Source organism: Trifolium pratense, linkage group LG1, assembly GCF_020283565.1.
Source record: "Trifolium pratense cultivar HEN17-A07 linkage group LG1, ARS_RC_1.1, whole genome shotgun sequence".
NCBI classification, from domain to species: domain Eukaryota; kingdom Viridiplantae; phylum Streptophyta; class Magnoliopsida; order Fabales; family Fabaceae; genus Trifolium; species Trifolium pratense.
Genome location: NC_060059.1, coordinates 2,060,922 through 2,076,265, shown reverse-complemented (window position 1 = coordinate 2,076,265; position 15,344 = coordinate 2,060,922). Strand labels below are relative to the sequence as shown.

Below are 15,344 nucleotides of genomic sequence, written 5' to 3'. Positions count from 1 at the left end.
AAATTGTATGACAAAAAAAATCTAGTCACTTGTTGGACCAAACCTTTCATAATTTTTTAACTTTTCAATGTGTTTTAAGGTTTTATATTTTATTTTAGAGAAACCGAATGTGTACTTATAGTAGTTTCAATATATATTTTTTCCAGTGTGTTTTGATGTAGTATTATTATTTATCAATTATCAATATTTTGCGACAAATCATACCCACTTGATTGCTAACAACTTTTTACTTTTTTTTCCTTTCATTAACTTTTGTGAGACTTCTAGTATAATAAAACGATTCATTGAGAATAACATTCATACAATCACCACTAGTGTTTTAAGAACTGCTCGGACTAGTTAGTCCCATCATCAGTGCACTGCGATAATCAATACAACCCGCATATTAGATCAGACATAAGTGGCGGATCCAGGACCCCCGAGTTAGGGATGCAAAATTTTAAACTACATCTATTAATTAATAATCTTTTGATAAATTAAAGGTATTCTTTGCGCGCAACTGCAGAGATTAATCCCTTCGAGATGACTGAAATCCATTTAAGGGGTCGATCTCTCCCAATAAATATTTCTCCATACGCATCAGTCAATGATCGAACCCAGGACCAAATGTGGTTAAGGGACTCAAATATCTACCACTTATACACACTATGTTGGTTCCATTGCAGGAATCAAAATTATATATAAATAAAATTATAAATTTTAATATATATATATATATATGGGATACTTCAAGTGAGAGAAGTGTCTTATTGTAAGAGATGGGAGGAGCACGAGTAGGGTAAAAACCCGCATTTTGGTACGGGCACGAGCATAGGTAATTACCCGCAAAAATGAACGGGTATGGGTGCGGGTACGGGTACCTTAGTACCCAACCCGCCCCATACCCACATAATATATATTTATTTATTTTATATATATTATTATATAATTACATATGTATATCAATTTTAAAAAATACAACACTATTAAATTATTACACATTTTTAATAGAAAGGTTTATTTATATCATAATACAAACACAACGTGAATATGTCAACAAAGAAATGAACTTTAACATGAGGTTAATAAATTTTTTGTTTATACTTTTGATGAATCAACATTAAAATCTTTAAAAAATAATTAATTATATTAAAACTATATGATATTTTATAATTGATCGATTTATTTTTAGTAAATTTGCGGGTAACGGGTATGGGTATGGGTACCTAGGTACCTATAAGGTATGGGGACAAGTACAAAGGTTGTTACCCATGCGGGTATGAGGATGGGTACATGTATTTTTTCAAACTGCGAGTATGGGGGTGGGTACTATAGTACCCTACCTATTGTCATCCCTACTAATTAATGGATAACTTTGGAATTGATTAATTTGATACAATTTAATAAGGGTAGAAATGGAATTGTAACAATAAATTTAATGATTGTTTCTTATAAAAAGGACCAATTTTTTTCCAAATTGTTTCTTATAAAAAGAACCGAAGGGAGTATTTAAAAAATATAGTTGGGTTGTTTATGTAATTGGCAAGTGTAAAATAATATAAAAGAATAAATGAGACCCATTTAAAGAATACACGAGTTCCTTGAATAATGATGCTCAATGATCTTGGGTCCGTTACACACAAAAAAAATAATGATTTTTTTTCTACCCTTACAATTAACCTTTTTCCCCTACATTTTTTATGATATTCTAATTTTACCCTTAATTATATTATTTTTAATTTTTTATTTATTTTATTACATTCAACTTTTCGGAATCTCTGTGCATCCCCTCCACTACGGTGTTCTCGAACGCTTAAATTATTCTGGTTTGATACATTTTACCGGATCGGCGAATCTTACATCTCATCTTCAGATAATCGCCATTAATAAATAAAAAAATTGAAAAAAATTATATTGAAACCTGATTTGAATATTTATACCTCATTTTATGAGTCACTTTATATGAGTATTTTTATTATTTTTGTTTGTAGAAAAAAACTCTCTCTCTCTCTTCTAAAATTCATTTTTAACGTTCCACAAATTTCCTCAAATTTGAAATTCGAAATGCGCCAAACACATCCTTCTTCCTCTTCTCACTTCACCGTCCGGTGCTGACACATCGACTTCAACGATGTCGGCGATTGAAAAGCACGTCGTTCAGATCTTCGATGCTAAGAAACGGATCCTCGACCAGGCTCGTTATGAGTCCAATCTCTGGGAGCATCATCTTCTTCCCAAACTCATTCTCAACGGTATTCCCCCTCCTCCATGGCTCAGTAACTCCGCTTTTCACTCAGATCCCAAAGGTACTTTCTCTCTATTTCAATTCGTTTGCAGGAATTAGGGTTTACAGTCACATTATCAGAGAGAATTTGCGATTTTCTTTTTGTTGTTGGTTTCGAAGAATTTACTCGTATTATAATGATATTGGATAATAATTAACTCTAATTGTTATTATTTCATGGTAGATCCTTGATTCTGTTAAGGGGAGCTTCTTAGATTTTGCTTAATTTTGAAAATCTGAAATCCACTGGTTTTGATTTATTCACATAAATATGAATGACATTTTAATTTTCAGTTACAAATTTAGATTTTCCTGTTTTCTCTTCTATATCGATTTATGTTTCGATAAAAAAATCTGTCAAATGCGATTGTGGCTGGTTATTTCTCTATGCCGTCTGCTAGCATTGGGTTTAGTAAGGTTACCTATTTTGTTTTAACAACATCTCAGCCAATTTTATTTTGTGAAATTTGACCCTGATTTGTTATTATTATTTTTTTGAATGTTTGCAGATTTAAACATAGATGGTATTGTTTCTGAAGGTCTACTATCGCAGACACAAATTGGAATTCCTTTCACAGGTCGTCAATGCAGTCTATACAGCAATCTGGATGTTGTATCTGATGTTCAGCATTGTGATGAAATCCATGGTTTTAAAAAAGACCGTGATATGGGGGGCAGGCTTTCAAATTTGCCAGATTGCTCTGTCAACAATGCTGGATGTGCTTCAAGCGGTCATCCAGAATTGGATTCGGATGCTATTTCACCTCAGAATCAGATAGAACCAAGACCCTCGGAGAGTTGCCATGACCCAGAAGTGTCACGGGTAAAGTTGCAAAGATCCAGGTCGAGGCAGAAGGCTCTGGAGCTACGTAACAGTGCAAAAGCGTCCAAACGGTTGTCAGGAGATGGTGATAATGCTGGTGATTGTACTGCTGCAGCTACAGGTTCTGCATCACCATCTCTACGGGAAGACCGTATCAAGGAGTTAAGCTTGGTCAATGAATTTCATCCCAACAACCAAAGTTGTTTGATGGAAGAAGTCAGAAGAGGGGACTATCTAACTCAGAAAGATCCCAATTCTAATTACACTGGCCGTATAACAAGATCTAAAAGTTCATCTGAGAAGATCAACTCTTTGAGTGTAGGTAGTTCTTCTGTAGAGAAGGAAGCTGGTCCTCCATCTAATGATTTGAATGGGGTAATGGAGCTAGTCAACCGGGCTTCTTTTATAAATGGAAGTTGTGGGGTTCAAGAACCAAATATAGAGTTTCAGAACAAGGAAGTTGAAAGCAGTGTCTATGATAAGAGATTAACAAAACCTAGAAGTTCTAGCCAGGCAGAACATAATAGTGAATTATTGAACTTAGACAGCACCTCAGGAAGATACAAAGTGGTTGAAGCATCTGATTTGAAGCAACCATGTTCTCATGTTGAGTTAACCGATTTAACCAAAACCTCTGATTGTGGGGTAGTGGAGCTAGTCAACCGGGCTTCTTTTATAAATGGGAGTTGTGGGGTTCAAGAACCAAATATAGAGTTTGGGAACAAGGAAGTTGAAAGCAGTGTCTACGATAAGAGATTAACAAAACCTAGAAGTTCTAGCCAGGCAGAACATAATAGTGAATTATTGAACTTAGACAGCACCTCAGGAAGATACAAAGTGGTTGAAGCATCTGATTTGAAGCAACCATGTTCTCATGTTGAGTTAACCGATTTAACCAAAACCTCTGATTGTATCAGTGGAAGTAAGCGGAATATAGTTCAAGATGATGACTTCTGCCAAACTAAACAAGAAAGTAACATTCAAAACAGGTTAAGACTACATAGAAGTTCCTATCCATCACCAGGGGATGATTTTTTCACAACTGGTGGTTCTGTAAAGTCTATTGATAAATCAGTGCAATTGCTTCAACCTTTAATTTCAAAGAATTTGCAGGACCCCTCAGCGGCTGTTGTTGGGTCTTTCGGTAGCCAAAAGGAACCTCACACTTCTGCCGTAAAAACAAAAGAACAATCAAGTAGAAGTGGTTCTGGAAAGGCATACTTAACTAGAAGTTCAAAGTTATCAAAGTCTCTGAATTCCAATTCACGTGAGCAAAGTGCTACCCATTTTGAATCTGCGGGTAAGAAGTCTCAAAATGTACAGCCTACCAAACTGGATCCTACAAGGTTATCTTCAATTTCAGTGAATTCTGCAGAGAAGGAGAACATTGCAGGAGTTGCTGCTTCTAGAAATACAAGGTCTTTGACTAGTTGCCCAAAAGAAGGACCCTTGAGGTCAGCGAGGTCTTCCAATTTAGATGGTGGTGGATCTTTGCATGCAGACTCATTATACATTAAAATAGCTGTGGCTGAAAAGGACTTGGATGGATTGATTGATAAAGATCCTTCTTGTTTGGTGTCAAGACTCACTACTGTTAGTCCTAAGGTTAGGGAGGATGTTGCCGTCTTAAGGTCTTCCCCTGATTTTGTTATGTCTGTGATGCCTAAGCAACTTGTTTTTGATGATGGTGAAGAGACCAATAGTGATGGAATATCTAGCCCTGATGTGAAAGGACACCAGAGAATGTCTCCAGATAAAGAATCTCTGGCTTTGTCAGAACCGTTGAAGTTACTCAATGATGACATGCAGGAAGTTCGGGGAGATTCTTATTCCGAAGCAGTTACTGAAAATGGTCTGCCAAGACATACAGACAAAAGTGTTACAAAATTGAACGATAGGTTCCCACTTGGTTCTCCTACTGATGAATCGAATGTTGATTTGGCACAACATGCCCCAATTACCATTTCCTCGGGTCAAAATGGTGACTTCCATAATTTCAAAAGTTCCACAGATAGTTTCACTAACGATGTTGAGCATTCATGCTCTCAGCATAAGAGAAGGAAGATTGAAATTGAAACAGAGAAATTTCTTCCTGATTCTACACACTTGGGGGAAAAGCTAGTTGATTCTATAGACCAAAGGCCTGCAAGTGGAAGCTATTTTGCATTTGATCAGGCGGATGATATAGGACAGGAACATGTTAGTAATATCCCAACAGATGTGATGGAAGACACCGGGGAAAGCCAAAAAATGGAAGGGTCTTCATGTAAAGTGAGAAAAGAAGAGGTAAATCTATTATCTATTATGTTTTACATTATCAAAATTTTCATTTGATATATTTCAATATTTTTTAAACATTCAATAGTAGATATGAATTTTATATATATCTCTCTCGCTAACAAAGTTGCTGTCATTCAATATTTAAAATCAAATTGTACGTTATGGAGTCATGGTTAACATCTTTACCGCTGTAATTGTCATGCAGTGTTGTTTTGGCCAAGACATTGCCAGATTTACTTTATTGGATGATCACGCAATACTTTGGAAGCTATTTTAGATAGAAATTTCTATTCTGAAAATTATGGAAAATAAAATCCAGAATGGTTTTAAGTTTTTAACTCTATTTGAAATATATGCAAGGATACACAGTAATAAAACAAAAGAGAGAGGTGGGAAGATTAGCTCAGTTACTAGAGAATCCATATTAAAACTCAGTTTACATACAGTGTGGCCTAGCCTTGTTTTATACAAGTTAAAAATGTAGTAGCGTTTTTCATGTTATCCTTAATCAAATATAAAAGAAATACCTTTAGTATTTATGTAATAGAAGACACTGAAAATGAAATAATAACTCTAGTTAGCCCATCCAGGAGAAACCAACATTTTTAGCTGTTGCTTCTCAATAACTTTGGCAAGCGAAAATTCTCTGCATTGAATTGAAAAAAATCTAAATATATGTGTTTACATTGTTTTATTTTTATTCTAACTTTTGGCATCTTTGTTGTTTGAAATTAGTCGAGCGAAAACAACACATTTTAAAGCAATTGAGCTAGGGGAAAAGTTGAAATTGAATTTTGATTGCCATTTAGTATGGAAATATAGTAGTTCTATGCAATAATACTATAGAAATATACACCCAAAACTATAGTGTAATGGAACACTTCATTTTTATTTTGAGAAACGAATAGGATCTGTACTTAGATTGTTGGAGAGGATGGGAGGGAGAATCCTAAGTTGGTTAGAGAGATTGCAGTGAGAATCATAAGTTGGTTAATACAAATGAATCTTATCAATCGTAACAGTAACTTCGATGCAAGCCGGTATTAATTTAGGAAAGAGAATTTGAAAACACGCAAGCTACTGATTTAACTTGACATTGGTTCTTTAGACTGGAATTTCATTGTTTACATATATATCCTTTTCCATTTGGTTGTTTATTCTTGTCCTTGTTATAAATTGTGACACTTGTTTTGGGGATAATAAATGAAAGACAATCTTCCAATAGCTGGATTGTGAATAATAAAAATTCAGGCAAATGAAAATGAGTTTTTCTATCGATTTATAAATGTTACACTTCAAGATCTTCCAATTTTTTCTGGCTCTCTATTTGTCATTGGCTTGTTTTAAAATACACTGTTTTTAACCAGAACTGCCCTGGTAACTGAACAGTGATATTATTCTGTAATCTCCTACTCTGCATGAAAGTGGATTTATAAATATGTATACATGCAGGTATATAGTTATAAAAGGCTCTTTTACATTTTACTTGATTTGTCTGAGTAGTGCTTCAATGATTTCCTGTTAGCAGAAACATATCTTGGATGGAAGAGGCAGAAGCTCAGACAGCCTTATGTTGCCAGAAGCAATTCCGTTCAGTTTTATTGACTCGCCAGGGTTCGCCATGGAAGAGAACGGGGCGTCACAGCATGTTCAGGTTAATTCTGGACAAGATATTGTAGAATATCTGACTTGTGTTGAAAGAAGTACCTCAAGTAGAATACTTTATCCCAGAGGTGATACTGAATCTTCAGGACTCCAGGATTTGGATTTGATTGGTACTGGCGAAGCTTTACCAGAATTTGAAGGGTTCCTAATGCAAACTGATAATGAACAATCATGCACTGCTCCAGACAAAATGGAATTGGAAATTATGAATCTTCCTAGTAACTCAGTAGAATATACATCACATGGTAGATCTAGATTCATGCATTCTCCATTGTGCTATTCTTCAACTCCATACAAGTTGGATAGCCAAGAAAACCTCTATCAGTCTTTACCTAATGGACTTCTGGAGGGTTTTGGTTTAAGGACTGGGAGTCCTCTGAATGATGGGAGGCCAAGGGCCCTTTCTGATTGCCAACCAAAATGTAATGATCAGTTTAGATCTTCAGTCCAAACACTTTGGGATAGATTTAATTCGAACTTCGGCAGTTCAGGAAAGCGTAGGAGTTCGAAACCAGAGCTACCCTGCATTAGTGAAGAAAATGAAAATGTGGAGGAGATTGCTGGTACCTTCCAGAAAGACATTGGTTCAGAAGGAATGACTGGGTCAATTATGAGAGGACCACTAGCTGTGATTGTAAATAATTCAAACCCTTCTACATCAGTTTTACAAGATGCATTAGCTAGTGGACGTGAGGATCTTTTGAACTCAGAATTTAACTTGGATGGGACTAACAATAAAGTAAAAAAGAAACTTGACAAGCAGGACGGAGTTAGGACAAGATTTACCAGTAAGGGGAAGGATAACCACAGTATATCTCTCGGAGCAAATGGTGCCAAGAGGAACTCCGAATCAGTCCGTAAAGGATCCAGTAGGCCAAAGTTATCTAAAGATAGTATGAAACAACAACGTCCCACTTTTTCTGGAGGGAAGTCTACACGCAAGAATATTGTATCTAATATTACTTCCTTTATTCCAATGGTGCAGCAAAAACAAGCAGCAGCAGGATTAACAGGTAAACAGTGGTTATTTAAAAAATGGAATTTATTTTTCTGATATACAGGTTGCCTCTTTTGGATATTGCAAACGATGTTATCAATGGTGGATGGAGGTTTATGGCTGATGACCAAAATTCCACCAGATAAACGTGGGATTTGATCTATGGCCTTCACGAATTTGCTTATGGCGGCTGTCACAAAATCTGCCATGGCAGGGCTTCTATGTAACAACAATGATTGCAAAATCACCATATTGACATGGAAATACAAATGATTAATCTTTTTGATAAATATTTGAAACCTTAATTTGTGAACATACTGTTAAAAAAAAATTTGTGAACATATGTAGGCAAGAGAGATATCAAAGTAGTGAAGGCCCTGAAGGCTGCTGCGGCTGCCAAGGATGCTGCTGAGAAGATAGAGAATGAGCGCAAGAGAAAGAAGGAGGAGCAGTTAGAGCGGATGAAGAAAAAGAAAGAGGAAGAAAGAAAGAAGGAAGCTGAAATGCCAGCAAAAAAAAGACTAAGGGAAAATGAAGAGAAAAAGAAAGAGGAAGAAAGAAAGAAGGAAGCTGAAATGCCAGCAAGAAAAAGACAAAGGGAAAACGAAGAGAAAAAGGAAAACCAAAGAAAAACAAAGCATGTTAATGAAATGAAGCAGCAAGAGAAAAAGAAAGAAGATTCAAAAGTACATTGGCGAGCTACAGTAAAATGCCTCTTGCCAATAAATTAGTTTTTATCTCCCTATGTCTTTTGATTTTGTGAAAATGCTAATATATATATTTTCTGGTCTAGGGTGAAGAAGTCTGTGAAAACAGGAAAATTATGGATGGAAGAGACAATCATAACAACATGCTACTGCAAGAGAATAGACAAGGCAATGCGGAAAAAAATTCAGAACCTGAACCTTTGACCATTAGGGATTCACCTAATAATACAACCAAGGAAAGGTGTCGTGAAAAGTCAGAATCTGTGAGCGAATGTGCCAATAAAGGAAAGGTAAAATAATTTTCTATGGTTCTCTTCTAAGTTATCTTTAACAATCTGTTAGAAGGATTTCATAGCAGTTTGGTCCAGGCTAAGAAAAATCTTTTCCAGTTCTATACAAAGAAGTTCTTTTCTAGTCGGTCAAATAATGTCAATGCTTTTTGTTTTAAATGCTGTTAATATTAATTATTTAAAGCCAACTGTTTCCTGGTATATAATGCTCAACAATTATTTGACAGGACAATTCACATTCTATATTGTATGTCTCCTAAAAAAAATCAAAGAAAAAGAAAGAGCAAAAGAGCACAAAAGTAAATCTGATAGCTAGCTGCATTTTTAAGGACTATAAAATCATAACCTTGGTACCTTAAATTTTTGAAAAATTCTCTTTGTACCAGTCTTATGAAAATACCCAGGTAAATGGTTTCAAATATAAGGAAGAGTAGTGATACCTAGCCTGCATTTTTAGCCTACTTTCCCAAAAATATCCCACATTTACCTAAGACAAGTTATAACCCATAAAGTCCTCTAAAATGCGTGTTTTTGTTTGAACTTTGATCAGCTGTTTAGAATGCTTTCAAGCCTATGGTAAAATGGCATGTTACATGTCGATTTTGGGAATACACTTTTCAATTGATCGAGTGAATACCCTTTTCAATTGATCTAGTGAAATTGTGAGTGAGAGAAAAAGTTGAGTTCGGAATATCTTGTGGAGAGTTTATTCGACTGAATCAGATTGAAGTCTCAGGAGCTGGAGAGTTTGATTGAGCATGATCACTAATAAGCCAAAGGATTGGACTCTGTTTATTTTGTTAAATCATCGTGACTATTAGAATTTCATTGTTGAGGGCTAAAATCTAGAGTACCAGATAAGGGTGAAGAGATGATTCGATATAATTTCTAGTCACCTTTCTCATCTAAAAACTCTCCAATTTTAATTATCTTACAATTCTATACAAAGAAGTTCTTTTCTAGTCAGTCAAATAATGTCAATGCTTTTTGTTTTAAATGCTGTTAATATTAATTATTTAAAGCCAACTGTTTCCTAGTATATAATGCTCAACAATTATTTGAAGGGATACATGATTTACCCACTTGGTGTTTTACTAAAAAACATAATTCTCTCGTGCAATAAGTTCAGCCTGTACTTGTGCTAAGCAGGGGCTGACTGATAACTAGTCTTTACAATGACCTTCTGGAATCTTATATTTTTTATATTTAAATGTATGATTTGGTTCCTTTTAACCATTGTGAGATTTAAATAATTTTATAGGAATCAATGGTTGATTTGATCAAAGATGTTGAAGATAATGACCTGATCATCAAAAACTCACTTCAAGAGCAATCATATGAGATGTCTCCATATAGATCAGATGATGATGAAGATGAGGATGACATGCCAAATCATAAGTTTATTCCATCATGGGCAAGGTTTGTGACTGCTTTTTAATACTTTCATGGTGCACCTGTTTATGTGGAGCATTTTTTATTCAAACTGAAATAAGGAAGATAAATTAAATAACAGCTTTAAATGAAAATATGTGGTTGGCGCCAATAATATTAATTAATTGTGCAAAATACGTATACATGTTCGGGTTCTAATTTTTTTTTTGAACAAGCCTAAATGAGATTTCGGGTTCTAAAATTAATAGATAACAATTGCTTTATCACAAAATTTCAATGAAATTTTGGCTCATCCATTTACCTAAAAACATTGAGTTTGGTTGTTTTCTGCAGTAAGCATAGCCTGTCACTGATTGTTTCTTCCCAGAAAGTGGATCCACAAACAATATTTCCTCGGCAAAGTTTTTGCGATATAGCAAAAGGTAACTTTAAATATTTTGAATTTGTATATATTAGTTGTCTATAAACTAAGCACCAATTGCATTCTTTTTTAGTTCTCCTGCCTCGGAAGCTTCAGTTATAGTTCAAAGTCAGGACTCCATAACATAGTGATTCTCCCATCTCACAATACAGGATTTTGTATTAAGGTATGCTGTCTCTTGACATCTTATACCTTGTAGGCTTGGAAAACAGCATTGTATTTCCTTTTAGTTCTTGGTAGGCATTTGGTTATGCTGAAGGTCAATAAATTTGTTTTAATACTCAGAATGGAACTACCTGTAAATATAGTATTTACTAATGTAAGTCTGCATCACTAAATAAGTTCAACTGTGAAAACCGACTATCACGGTTATCATAATTATGCCATCCTTGCTTCAACATTGCATGTTGAAGGTGTGTTTGAGTGGCTATGTGCTTGATGCCAACACCAGTACGACATATGTTAGACACTATATTCCAATGTCATAATATATAAATAATCTGTTGGTTCATACAATTTAAAGACACAGCTGGATACGGTTCCAACTCTTAGCTGTTATTTCAATTGTGCTGGACATGAAAAGAGACATGGATGATACCAGAATTTTTATGTTTCGCTGACCATCTTAATACCGCAGAAGTAATTAGAGTACATTTATTTATCAACATAGAGGGGGGATGATTTAAATTTCAATAGAAAAAAGAATGGAACCTTCTACTTCTTTCAAAGAGTACTCTACGATAACACCAAGAGAAAACTGAAATATGAATCACCTGATCAGCTAAGATAATTATAAATGTTATTCAGGTGAGAAAACTATTATTATGAGAAATGAAAATAACTAATTGTGATTCTTGAAATCTAATTAATTAAAATTATATAGACTATTATGGGAAATGAAAACTATTTTCATTTTCAAATTAAGCCAATATATATTATTGACACCAATGCCCAGCGTGGCTAGGTTTGATGAAAGACGAGTCGCAACACTTATATGTACGGGTTGAAGACTTGATTTCAATTGATCTTTTTACTTTTCATGCTATACTTTATTTATCGCTCAATTCAATGTAATAAATGACTTGGTAAGGGTTTTAGCCTGTTATATAAAGATGAAGAAACAAAACAAATTTATAATGTATAATTATCTAATCTAATAATTGACTTGGTCTGTTGTATACCTGTGGCAGTTTTTGTAGAGCTTTTTTACGGATTAGGCGCAGCTGCAAAGATGATCAGATGATCTCTGCCCTGTCTTTTTATATTTTGCTGCACCCTCAAGTCTGCTGCTTCTGTCAATCCTAGTTTTTGTTTAAGATATGTCCTTTTGTACAGTTAATTAGTAAATTGTAAAAGAAGTCGATATTTGTATGAAATTCATTGTTAAAATGAAGGGAGGATCTGCTATCTTTCAAGGCCCTTAAACTCGACAACAGTTATATTAGAATGCGAATGTGAATGTACATGCTGGTTGGTAGGCATAGGTTTTCGTGCTCATGCTCAAGACCTCGAGCTCGATGACCGGCTTTGAGGGTGTTGTGACATAATTCTTTGGTACTAATGTTAATGTCGATTGATGATACTTTAGTTTAAGCTAGTGAAACGTTTCTGATATTTTAAATTTTATCAGATAACATGAGCACTCATACTATTCATTATATTCTTATTAACCTAACTAATAAATAGAAGTTTTTTGTATAACCTCATCGTCGTTATAGAAAACATGTTACAGTAGTCATCGTCTTAATTAAAGCACAAGAACTGGTAAGAGGAAATAGTTCATTCAAAACATGTATTGTGCTGTGATTGGACATAAAAAAAAAAGTATCCAAGCATGAGGACTGAGGAGCATGGTATGACTGCTAAACAAAATTGGGAGTTATCACTAATTTTTCTCAAAGGGGATTAAAGTAAAGAATCACCAAAATAATGTACGCTTAAATTTTTTTACAGGGGTATATAAAATTAGGGGAATATGTTAAGATAACTAATTATAGAAAATTAACATTTTAGATTGAAAATTTAATGCTTAAAACATTAAATATATAAGCTTCAAGATAATATTTCTACATTTAACATGTCCCCTCAGGACACATTAACATTTTTCTTATTTCCTTAACATGTCCTACATGTTAAGAAAATAGTAGAATTTATAACAAAAAAAGAAAATAGTAGAATTAATTAATGACCTAATGAAATATTTGTGTCACAAAAATACTCCTCTATATTTAATGAAATTCAGACCCATGATCACTTCAAGAGTAAGATTATTGTTTTGGAACCTTTCTTTAATGCATTTTATCCTATACATGGATATTTTGCTTCCCACAAGATACCTTGATATTTTTGTGTCACCCTTTTTCTCAATTACCCTAACCAGCTTTGTCAAAAATAAAATAGAAGTCCTACATGGTATACAACAGATGAATTGATGATTACAAATGGCGAGCCTTCCCCTGAAGATCTCTTCGACATTGTTTAAGAAGGAGGGAATGAATGTGAATCTCCCTTTATTTGGAGTCAAGTGAAAGAATACATACATATCAGAAGTCACAAGTTCACCAAAAATCTCCACAAGAACATAACCCATCCTTAAAGTGATGAAAACGGTTTGTATCTCGAACAATAATCTCTCGGCTTGTAAACTTACACAAAAATTTCATAAAATTATGGCAATCACCGCAAATTCTAAGGTTTTTCATAATCCTTATTGGTATATCGCTGGGCAAACACATCAATCCAAAGGTGATAGCAAGTTTCTCACTGTGATGCCTCAAAAGCATCTGTTTTTTGCTCTCTTCCACATCGTGCAGGTCATTACTGGTATCAACCTTGTAATTCAGCTTCTCCAACTCTTTCACCAAATCATCCAATTTAGCATAAATCTCCTTGATTAGTGGATGATTTATCTCGCCAACCGTAAACGAATGAACCTTATTCTTAAATTCAATCCAGCTTGTACCTCTCTCCTTCTTCAAATCACTCTCTCGAAGAAACTTCCTCGCTTTTGCAACTTCCTCCCACCTTTTATTTGCTGCATATATGTTGGCTAGCAAGACGTGGTTTCCTGCATTATTAGGTTCCATTTCAAACAGATGCTTGGCTGCAATCTCAGCAAACTCGATATTGCCATGAATTCTACAAGAAGCTAAAAGTGAACCCCAAATAGAACTAGTGGCACTAAATGGCATTCTCTCTATCAAATCATAAGCTTTGTGAACAAGTCCCGCACGCCCCAGAATGTCAACCATGCACGAGTAGTGAAGAACACTCGGCCGAAGATTATGTTGTCTAACCATGAGGTCAAAATATTTGTGCCCTTGTTCATGCAAACCCATATGACTGCATGCATTTAGTACAGATACATATGTTACATCATCAGGAATGAAGCCTCTCTGCTGCATTTTTTCAAATAAGATCATAGCTTCTAGCGCACAAGCATGTCTGGCAAACCCAGATATCATTGCATTCCATAAAACAATGCTTCCCAATTCCACACCTTGAAACACAAGGTAAGCTTCTTTAATGCAACCACATTTTGCATACATGTCTATAAGTGAGGAAGAAACATATATGTTTGAACCAAATCCAGATTTACAAGAAACAACGTGCATTTGCTTCCCTTCAATCAAAGTTGCAAGGCCAGCACAAGCACAAACAGCAGACGATACCATAAACGCATCCTGCTCGAAACCCATCAATTGATAATCACGAAAAAGCAACAATGCCTCCTCATGAAGCCCATTTTGCACATACCCTGCTAGCATCGAACTCCATGTAACAGCATTTGTTTCAGGCATACTCTCAAAAATCTTACTTGCATCTTTTATCGAAGAACATTTCGCATAAACATGAAGTAAAGCAGTTCCAACAAAACAATTTGAATCCACCGAAACCTTAATTGAAAAAGCATGTAACTGTATACACTCAAGTATAGCACATTTAAAGGCACACTCACACAAAACACTGGAAATAGTAAACTCATTAAACAATGTTCCCTCTCTTAGCATTTGAATAAAAAGCATGAGTGCTTCTTGTTCATCTTCAATCTTGGTAACTGCTCCAATCATTGTGTTCCATGAAACTACGCTTCTGACCGGCATTTGATCGAATACTTTACGAGCATTGTCAACTAAAGAACATTTAGAGTACATATTAATCAACATATTAGATGTTAATGTATCGGTTTCGAATCCAACACGAATAATTTGAGCATGACATGCCCTTCCAGACATGAAAGATTTTGTTTTAGCAGATAACTGCAAAAGATATTGCAAATTCGATACGCGGGTAGATTCGGCGTCATGATCAACAATATTAACTACTTTTAAGGGCTGTGATTTAGAGAGGGAAACAATAGACAAATTCCTCAAATGAATGGACGAATTAGAATTACAGATTCTGTCACAAATTCTGAAGGGATTCATGCGAGGTGTAGAGAAAGCATGGGAAAATAACATGCTTTACGTTCCCTCCTTTCCTAACGCTAATCGCAATTTCAATTTT

The 15,344-nt window shown here is 34.9% G+C and overlaps 2 protein-coding genes across 2 annotated transcripts; one reads left to right on the top strand and one right to left on the bottom strand.

The window, feature by feature from the left end:
• Positions 1–1,941: 1,941 nt before the first annotated feature.
• Positions 1,942–12,431, top strand: LOC123899866. The gene is made up of 9 exons (XM_045951120.1): positions 1,942–2,285; positions 2,773–5,372; positions 6,895–8,044; positions 8,377–8,732; positions 8,822–9,025; positions 10,287–10,444; positions 10,751–10,839; positions 10,912–11,004; positions 12,029–12,431. Exons 1-8 carry the CDS (start codon positions 2,111–2,113, stop codon positions 10,938–10,940), a joined length of 4,761 nt encoding a protein of 1,586 aa, XP_045807076.1. The 5' UTR covers positions 1,942–2,110; the 3' UTR covers positions 10,941–11,004; positions 12,029–12,431.
• Positions 12,432–12,908: 477 nt separating this feature from the next.
• Positions 12,909–15,344, bottom strand: LOC123899857 (pentatricopeptide repeat-containing protein At5g04780, mitochondrial). The gene has a single exon (XM_045951106.1). The coding sequence runs from the start codon at positions 15,296–15,298 to the stop codon at positions 13,397–13,399; it is 1,902 nt and encodes a 633-aa protein (XP_045807062.1). The 5' UTR covers positions 15,299–15,344; the 3' UTR covers positions 12,909–13,396.